The sequence below is a fragment of the Camelina sativa genome, chromosome 3 (assembly GCF_000633955.1).
Source record: "Camelina sativa cultivar DH55 chromosome 3, Cs, whole genome shotgun sequence".
In the NCBI taxonomy this organism is placed as follows: domain Eukaryota; kingdom Viridiplantae; phylum Streptophyta; class Magnoliopsida; order Brassicales; family Brassicaceae; genus Camelina; species Camelina sativa.
The window spans coordinates 3741209-3751433 of record NC_025687.1 but is presented as its reverse complement, the minus strand read 5'-3'; the positions used below and the strand labels follow the sequence as shown (position 1 = coordinate 3751433).

At 34.1% G+C, this 10225-nt stretch overlaps 1 protein-coding gene across 4 annotated transcripts; it reads right to left on the bottom strand.

Moving 5' to 3' along the window:
* Positions 5234-10217, bottom strand: LOC104767181 (E4 SUMO-protein ligase PIAL1-like). Of its 4 annotated transcripts, XM_010491238.2 has the most exons (17): positions 10101-10217; positions 9836-9898; positions 9639-9711; positions 9459-9527; positions 9276-9341; positions 9112-9194; positions 8875-8926; positions 8722-8793; positions 8368-8435; positions 8230-8278; positions 8061-8145; positions 7875-7976; positions 7653-7704; positions 7500-7551; positions 7228-7344; positions 6572-7153; positions 5234-6281 (listed from the first exon to the last, which is right to left on the bottom strand). In XM_010491238.2, the coding sequence occupies exons 1-17, from the start codon at positions 10121-10123 to the stop codon at positions 5481-5483; spliced, it is 2409 nt and encodes an 802-aa protein (XP_010489540.1). In that variant the 5' UTR covers positions 10124-10217; the 3' UTR covers positions 5234-5480. The 4 variants fall into 4 exon arrangements, with proteins under 4 accessions (XP_010489540.1, XP_010489526.1, XP_010489534.1 ...); XM_010491224.2 differs by having other exon boundaries at positions 8061-8278; XM_010491232.2 differs by having other exon boundaries at positions 8061-8278; positions 9836-9874.

Genomic DNA, 10225 nt, shown 5'->3' with positions numbered 1-10225 from the left:
TGTAAGACATTTTTTTGAGAGGCGCTTACATCATTACATGTGGATGTGGTGGATAACATGAAACACTTTTTTGGCCTCTCTATTCTTATGTATAGCTTGACCAAGAATGTGGTTGAAAGATAGATAGAGATGCATGTAATTTTAATAAATATCATCTTAATTATTAAAATCATAGTACATACCAATGCATTTGAATTTGAATATATATCAAGTGAATACTTAATTAATGGGTCAATAAACGAAAAACTCTCTTATTAATCATGACTTTCTTCTATACATTTTCTACAAAGAAAGAAAGAAAATATATTTTTTAACCATATTGAATAGTTTTATAACTTTATGAGTAAGGTCATTTTCTTATTATCTCCCGTCACCGCATCCAGTCCACCTTGCTTGGTTTCCGTATGACTACTAGTGCCTCTTCACTATTAAAAAAAAAAATAAGGTAAAAAAAAAAAGATAAAAGATCACTTTTACCATAGTTTTTGAAATTTTGATTAGTATTTTTGAAATTCTTATCAAGCTCCTAGTTAAATACAAACTCAAAATTGTAATCAGATTGATAATCAAATCAACACATGATCAGAGATGTATTAATTGACTTGTGTTTTGTTTCTCTTTGGTGATAAATTAAAAAACAAGAGAAAAATGTGATTCCTCAGTGATGTTGGGACAAAAAAGTTAGTCACATCTTTAATTAAGTACAGTAAAACCTCTATAAATTAATACTCTATAAATTAATAATCACTATAAATTAATAAATTTTGCTGGTCCTAAATCGGGCCAGTGTAAAAATTAACAATATTCGATAAGATAATAAGATAATAATTTTTTTGAAATCTCAATGTAAAATATGGTCCCAATAATATCATAAATTAATAATCATGTAAATTTATATATATATATATATATATACTGATATAATAGTGTATGTTTCTCCTAAAACTCATTTCTATAGAACATTTGTAATGTTGTATTTTCAAACTATAATGATATCTCTAAAATATTTTATAACATGTCATACAAATAATTAAATTTTAAAGTTTTAATTTTTAGATATGCATCATTTACAATTTGATAATTAGACAGATTATTAAAATATGAGAATTAATATTATTATTATTCATAAATTTGAATTTATGTATGTCATGTGTATAAGTCAATTTGTTTATAGTATTTGTAATTTATTGTCAATAATGCTTTATAAATATTACAAGTTCAATTCCTAAACCATAAAATTTATAACATCCGAAAGTTTAATCTTATTTTGCTATAATTGTTCCAATTCATAATTTAAAAAAAAAATAAACAATTAAAAATATATCTATAAATTAATAATTATTAATTTAGAGATAAATTAATATCACTATAAATTAATAAAATGTCTTGGTCCTAACATTATTAATTTATAGAGGTTTTACTGTATCATATAAAGGTTGGGATTCTTTAATGTTTAATCTCCCTTTAACTGACTCATTTAAGATCTGCAAGTTTTTAGTCCGTTAGATCCATGTGCCGAATAAAGTTGGCACTCCAATAATAAATTGTGACCAAAAAGAATTAGAAATAATACTAAGAGGTGCCAAGAAAATAAGAAATATAAATCAATTATTTATTTTGTTATAAATTTCTATGTTCTTTTCGGAGTGAATTGGACTATCTTTGCCTCCTACGAGTTGCCTTCGTCATAGCACACTTACACTAGTACCAGACTACCAGTGTCTTTCTTTAGATTCGATCGATTTTCATATATATATGTTCTAAGGCATATTTTTGTTCACTGGAATTTTTTTAGCTGACTTCTAAATTAGTGTGGATCTAGAATTCAGAAATCTTAAGGAACATTGGATAGAAATTTCATGGTATTTGGAGAATAAACGGTTCTTTAACTCGTTAAAATTTTGAACATTGTTAATCCAAAGGATAAAATATAATTTTTCAAAGGTAGCCATTCAAAAAAAAAAAGATAGAAAAGTGTTACTTTAATAAGAATAATTGCTAAATTTAAAATAAATAAAAATTCCTGTCATACAAACTAAATTACTGTTAAATGACTTTGATCTCACGAACGGTAAATGTATTTGCAGATCGTTTAGCACGACAAGTTCGTTCTCAACCGCATATGGTTACTTATGTTCATTGTTCCCCTCCAAATTAGCTTGTTTGAGTCAATTCTTTTAGTATTTGTTGTCAAAAGAAAAAACTAAATTACTGTTTTTTTTTCTTTTTGGAAGCATCAATTATTCTATGATGTTCAAAGTTGGAATGAATCGCGCCAAGAATGTCTCGAGAATGGGAAGAGATTTGGTTGTTCGTTTGTATCGAGATAGATACACTTGATAGGATAAATCCAGGAGGGAAAATATATTTACTTGAATATAATTGTAAAATTGGTTATATATTGGTATTATTAGGTGTATCAGTGTATGCGATCGTCCTAACTAAACCAAACATTTTTTAAATGAAATGCAATTTGATTATGCCCATACGTTTTTAGTGTGAATGTGGTTGTTCTAAAGAATTCTAATATCGAAAATAATGTCCAAAATGAAAACATCTTCTCTGTGTTTTATTTAATATTATGATTTTTCTTTTCTCCAAATATTATGAGTTAAATTGATCTGAACTACGATTTTGTTGCAAGTGTGAAACTATGGGTCTGTTTATATGTGACTTATTTTGTATAATATGAAAACAACTTTAAAAGCATGGGAATATTACAGAAGTGACATAGAGTGTTTGAACAAGTGGAGCTTGAGATGGAAAATATAATACTAGTATTTGTTATAGGATATAAAAGTGAGTCGATTACTCATTTGTTTAATTGGAATAGCATCGTGGTACATTGGATCCGTTCTCTCTCTCTCTGGCCTTCATATGTCCGATATGCGGTAGATATACAATAACTACTACTTACTTATTCCACGACACGAGGTTGTCTATACATTCATATCGTGTTCTCTCGCGGTCATAAGATAGAATAATAAATAAGCTTTTGATGTTTTAGAAAAGAATAATTAACGACTTTACTTGTTAATTATTGATTTATTTCAATAGTTCACGTTTTTAGTATGATGATTAGCGTACCTACCTAAGCACGACTTCGATCTATATTTGAGTTAGGTTAGGATGTTTAATTTGGTTGATGATACTGATAATTTTAACTGCGAAAGTTTTAGAAGCACGAAACCAGGTGCCGAGAGAGAAACTCAGTTTTAACCTAGCTGCATTGGTTTTTTTGGCAAACACCTGCATATATTGGTTTCAAGTCCGAAAAAGTTAAGAGTAACTCGTCCAAAATTTTTAGTTTAAAAAGACATAGTAGTAATTAGTAAAGCGTTATTTTCAAAGTTATATGAGCTGCTGACTAATGAATCCATGAGAAGTTAGATTTTGTTGTTTATTTTATTTATTACTATAATTAGTTACCTTTGCTTAGAAAAGTTTCTGTTACTACCACCACCACATATATCACTTCTCGTTTAAGAAATCGAAAAAGGAAATGACTGGCGGTAGAACCGGTCATAAGCCAAAAAGAAGTTTGGGGTTAGCTCTACAAATTTTAGGGTCAGCATGGAGCGACTTGATTGATAAACGACCAATTTTACAAAAAAAAATGCTACTGCAGAATGCAGCAGGTATATGATTATGCCTGTTGTAAGGAATGGCGAAAATGTTTGAAATTCATTACGAACTTGTGAGGACATAACAAAGGATAGGAATGGTATCTTCAATAATGTCAAGATAGAGGCTAGGACCACCGATACGGGCATATTCTAGCTTTCTTTCTCTTTGCCTTTAGACGAAGTTGCTCTTAATTTATGCTTATATTAGAAAACGTAGAACAAATACATAAAATAACTTACCTAATTGGAATTAATTTGATTTCGTGTTGATGGACACTTTAGTATGGAATTGCACAGCCATGCCAGTTGCTGAGCATTAAACTCATATCATTGTACAGAAGGAATATTTTATGATGGTTCGTATTTTACTATGAAGAACTGTAGCTAGGTTGGCAACATTCTTGCATTAGCGATTTGTTTCATGTTGGATTGTTATTAGTAACTTAGATGATAAATTATACATTCATAATTTCATATCATGTTCTTTTGTCGTCTTTCGTATACTGAATATTCCTTCAATTATTTTTATTTACTTATAATATTAGAAGATAGAATGAGTTTATTATTTTTATTTCAATAGTTCACGTTTTTAGTATGATGAACAGCGTACCTACCAATGCACGACTTCGATCTATTTATTTAAGTTAGATTAGGCTTTTAAATTTGGGTGGTAAATTCCAACTATGGTAGTATGGTTAATGGTACTGATCGAATTTATTAATCGGTACAAAATTATAAATCAAGATTTGATCAATTTGAAATGCATGTGTTCGACTGCCACACATATCAGAAAAATGATAAATGGCATTGTAGACAATGAAGCATAACTAATCTAGTGTATAAAAGAACTCTATAGTTTTCAAACTCATGACATTGAGTAAGGAAGTATTATAAAACGTAACCTTAAAACGAGGAAGACTAGTGGATCCATGGGAACTTTTTTTTATTTGATATTACTATGTTTTTAAGGTAAAAAGTTTAATTAATTGTCACGTCACCTATGTTGAGTTGAAGAATAAACTAGTAGATTGGTCGATAAACAAGCAACATTAACCAATGACAACTAGTTTTAAAAGATTTTTGTCTATTGCGCTCATGATTATGTAGTAGGGAATAACGAGACATGTGAGGACATGATAGGATAGGAATGGCCAGAGCTCATGTATGTTGAGATCTAGGGACACTGGCCACCCAAAAGGAGATTTTCTTGCTTTCTTTGGAAAAGGTGAAAAACTCTTTATCACTTGGACTATGTTTCTTGTCTATTGCTTTTGATTTATGTTCAGATTAGTGAGCGCAGAGCCAAAACCTTAATTGAGTACTCAACAGGAATCATTCAATTTCGTATTTTCCTATGGATTTGACACCTAGTATATTGCACTGCGGTTGTAGAACACTAAAAACTTATTATAACTAGATCATGTCCGCAACCAAGACTAAAGACTGAGTGGATAACAAACATATAATTTCATGTATCAAGATTAGGGGTTGGCAAGTTACGAACCTATCAACAAGTTTCTCACTTCTTCAACAGAAAACCAAACACATCACAGAACCAAAGCCACTAGTAAAGTAGAAACATGGTTGTGTGAGCTTAAGTTTCCCGGTTCAGAAGAAATTGATCTGGACCTGCTATATTGTGATAGTCAATCGGTCAAACCATACCCTAAATGTGTCACAGGAAGTGAATCTCAAGAATACGCTACATCAAGAACTAGCCCCATATATGTACCGGAAGCCTAAAGAGGTTAGTACCAAAAAAAACAAAAACAAAAAAGGGCTTATCTACTGATTGTGTTAGTGATGCATCCTATTGCTATGAACCGCGTGTTACAATCTCTAAGTCATCAGATATCACCATGTCTCAGGAGGCATTGACCAAAACGACCCTGACAACCCAAGACCCTCGGCCACCGGCAATGAACTGGTCCCAGCTTGTGTTTCGTTAGTACCAATGGGATAGCTTGGGCTCAACAAAAATGCTTGACTCGCATTAGTTACATTATGAGCTGTTGATTGAGGCGGAGGAAGCGTTTGAGCTTGTGCTTGAACCGGCCGCGTAGGTCGAATGATCATATGGTCATATCTCGTACCAGGTTCTAAACTGCCTCGCATCCGGCTCGGTTGGCGCCAATTTGCAGTGTTAGCAGGAGGCAAATTCATGAACTCTCGTGATGATAACTGTCCCCTTGCACCACCAGGATTATGTCTTTGGTCGTTGGTCCCTCCGTAATTGACAGATGAAGTTTGGAGATGTGTATTGGAAGATGGCATCGGTCTTAGCATGGGTCTTTGGTCGGAGGTCCCTCCGTAGTTGACAGGTAAATTTTGGATATGTGACATGGAAGATGGAATCGTTCTTTGGTCGGCGGTCCCTCCATAGTTGACAGGTAAAGTTTGGAGATGTGTAAAGGAAGACGGCATCGACCTTTGGTGGGCGTTCCCTCCGTAGCTGACAGGTAAAGTTTGGTTATGCATTGGTCTTCGGTGGGCGTTCCCTCCGTAGTTAAGTAATGATTGGAGGTATGTACTGGAAGGTTGCATCGGTGGCAGCGATCTTTGGTCAGCGTTCCCTCCGTAGTTGACAGGTAAAGTTTGAGGATGTGCAATGTACGATGGAATTGGTCTATGCTGTGAAGGGTACTGGCTCAAATTCTGCATACAGATAAGAAAAAACCTTCAGAGTTAATTAAACAAGCAAGGAATTCATGGTGATTAAGATCAGGTACATGTTCTAACTCTCCTAGACCAAGATAAATCTGAAGCAGATGAAAACTGGAACATGTTTTAACCGATCCATTTGAATTGCTCATAATTTCTTATTTATAAGTTGTTGGATTGCACTAGTTAGCATGTGTAAGTCGATAAAATTACATAGTAATGTAGCTTCACCAGACACTTACGAGAGCAAACAAAGAACAACAGTAGGGTAATAAATAACAAACCTGCATTGCATAATGATGCTGCGACAGAGGCGCGGATGGCAATTGAGTCTGATTGATGCCACGTCCATGGATGAGGTTCCATCTCTCCATCAAATCAGAGGTTCTTCCTACACAATTTTCAAGGGGCATAACATGTGAGCCTTGAAACTGAGAAGACTGAGCAACCGGCATTGATGTGCCAAAGTTTGACGCATTAGTAGCTAATCTATCTTGTGGAGATGAGGATGGTAAGATTTGTTGGCCATCAAACGCATTCAAAGATTGTGGCAACTGTGGCAGCGTGTTGATTGAAGCATAAGACTGATTAAGCATAGTATAATCTGTAGCAGACGGAGCCTGAATCTCAGATAAACAAAGATTCTGTTCATGGACTTGCGTGCCACTGGATGTTTCCATTTCATTCTCATCTCTAGGAAGATCAAAAACAGTAGGCCCCAAGTTTATGAAACTATTTGGATCTCCATGGTCATGAGTGGCTTCCGGTACTAGTTCCACGTCCTCGTCATTTTCTGTTACTACCGTCCATGATCCATCAGCAGTGATAACCACATCAGTAGCGCTATGTCTCACCTCTTCTAGAATCTGTGGATATTAAGAAAGATTGTTTATTCGGTGTAGGATGTAAAAAGATTAATCACTAAGCAACAACTGCCTACCTTTTTAAGTTTTTGATCTACACGGATGTCAGTATAGCAAACAGATTGATTGCAATGCGGGCAGCGCCATGATGGTCGTCTCAAATTCATGTTGACATAATTCCAAAAGTCAAAACACTACAGCAGAAAGTAACATATCAAAATAGAGATAAGGAGTAAACCAGAGCTTTTAATATTACGTTTTCATGAAATAATTCTTCTCACGATGATTTAAACAATGGAAAAACAAGAACAATCCTATCATAACTTATGCTTAATAGAAAATGCATCACCTGAAGATGTTTACAGATATGACCCTTCACAGGAAGTTTGATACGCGTTCGGCTGTTATAAAGGTGATGATCAAATCTTAAAAAGGTTGAGGTAACTGTGAAAGCAACTTCTTAAAATATATAAAGCTAAAGAGGAAAAACATCCCCGAATACCTGATAGGACAACTGAGAGATATCCTTGATGGCCCCTCAATTATGTCACAATCTACAGAAAATTTGGAAAAGACAAACAATGGTTGATCTGGATAAGTGCTCTAGGAATACAATTATACAAATGGATACAACTAAATAATTTGATGACTCATATGTGGAAAAATGCAATTAACGTTAAGCAGACACTTTCTATTCCTAGTGACTAAATACTTTTGGATATACCTGAATTTGATTCAATGACTTCAGGATGAACGTAATCTTTAAGCAACGATTTGTCTGGCAGCGGTATGACATCGATAAAAGCAATAGCAATTAAGTAACTACCTATAAAAAATGGGTAACAATCCATTATTACTGAAAACGAGGAGAGAAAATAAAAGTGATTAAGAATCTTCATTGAACAAAAACCTCCAAAACAGCCTATTGCTTGTAGAAGATTTGCCCCAGCGTTGACCAGGGCAGTAACATCCGACGGAAGCTGAGGCCCTGACTCCTGAAAAGAAATGACAACGACAATTACTTGCATCATAGTAAGTACTTCTAAACCATATCCGAGAAATAAACAAAATGCACAAACCATTGAGATGTTAACTCTCTTGTCAACGCCCTTTCCATTCAACAAAAAGCTGTAATTTTCATATGTAAATCAATATGGTTAAAATACAAAAACTGCTCACAAACATCCGGCAGAAAAAGGAAAGCAATCAAACTACACCTGACTTTTTGTGGATGTACAATACAATTAGATTTGCTTATGTCCTCAGTCCGGACAACAAATAATCCCTGAAGAGCAAGCAAGATTCTGTTATAAACCTAACTATTAAGCATAATTAGCAGTACATAAAACAAAGATTTAAAACTATAAAATGCTGAAGTGCCACGACAAGCAAAGCTGAACAGTAACCTTTGAAAGTACATTCATGCATTCTTCTTACCTAATTGCATATATGCAGGAGAAACCACATATGCACAGTACTATATGAAAGCATATTCAAATAACGACACAAAATCTGGTACCAAGGCTAGCACAGTAATAAAACGCACTCATAACCAAAATTACAATACATACTACTTTCTGTTTAAGAGAATGTGGCATCTTCTTTGAAATACGGAAGTCCTTCACCAATATCTTTGATTCTGGCTGCCAAGAGAAACAAAGCTAACTAAAGCACACATTAGAAAGAAAAAAAGGTGCTAGGAGTTGAATAATAAATAAAGTCACCTTCGCCTCACAAGAAAGAACAATATGCCCCAGCTTCACACATGGATAGAACCTATAGACAGAACAGAAGTAGATTCAAAAGAAACCAACATTTTGATATTAGTTACCAAGTTTTCTTTACAGTAGCAGACTGGTACCCTTAGTGATTTGAAATAACTGAATGAACACACATGAGGAGCTGTCAAATACTCAATCATCATCATAAGCTAAAAAAATCATAAGAAAACAGAAGCCTACCTCTCTATAACCTGCGAAATTAGACTGACGGGACTAACTACACTAGGAGTGACAATTTTAGGACTGCTGAAACTATTCGACATCTGAACAAGAAGAAAACACATCATTACTAACAGAATCCTGATTATTCTCGAAACAGAAATTTCGGCTGGATCGAAACATACCAAGTCTATGATAGCCAACAGTTGTTGAGTCTCTGTCTGAGGGAACCATCCAAGCTCACAAGCACTCTGTGAGAGAAACACAAATACACCTCAGCTACGTAACCATTAACCCAAATCAACAAACTTGTATGAAATTCTGCCAAAAAGTTCATAAATTCAAACTCTTTATCTCTTTCTTTTTACCTTAGCTGAGATCATCAGCATCATTACCACCGCCCTCGTTTCAAGATCATCACATATACGATGGCACACCTGCACAATATAACACAACAGAAACAAGAGTACTACTATGAGCATACAAACCCCAAAAGGAAGAAGCACCTTTAAAAAAATCAAAACTTTTTAGAGAAGCACAGCACACACATGATTGAGGACTAAAGCCAGCTCTTGAACATTCCCTGGAACTTCATCTTTCCCAACAGCTGCATCGATTTCACTGCATTTCACCAAAAGCAGAAAAAAAAATTGGAAAAAAAATCTCAATGAAACTGGGAAACCCAGAAATGCAGATTTTAGGGTTTAAAAACGAAAGATGGGTTTAAGGAAATGGAGAGTATTACTTAGCGAGACTGATGCAGAAAGCTTGAAACTCCTTGGTGCTGAGTTCAGTACGAAACCCAAACCTAAAGAAAGTAATTAGAAGAAACAAGATAGTTTTTTTTTTTTTTAATTATTTATTTAGAAACTATTTAACAATTATTATTACTTTGGTGGATACATAAACTAAACAAGAAAATCCGAAAGTCAAATGATGGAGACACAAATTGAAAAATCCCATTATACATACAACAAGAAAAGAAAAAGAAAAAAAAAAAGAGGAAATACCCAGAATTCGCCGGAATCACCATTGAATCTTGGAGATACTTCACCTTCTCCGAGAAGTCTCCGGGGGTCTTGTGCTAAATGATTCTCTAAACCGACACAACACGACGGCTAGAGAGGGAGTAATA

Bases quoted from the DNA above. Each gene is read 5' to 3' on its own strand.
- LOC104767181 (XM_010491224.2), bottom strand. From the start codon at position 10,123: ATGGTGATTCCGGCGAATTCTGG. The intron at 9,712-9,835 runs GTAATACTCTCC...GGTGAAATGCAG, and splicing joins TTCTGCATCAGTCTCGCTAA to TGAAATCGATGCAGCTGTTG. The intron at 7,705-7,874 runs GTATATCCAAAA...AATTTTCTGTAG, and splicing joins AGTCATTGAATCAAATTCAG to ATTGTGACATAATTGAGGGG.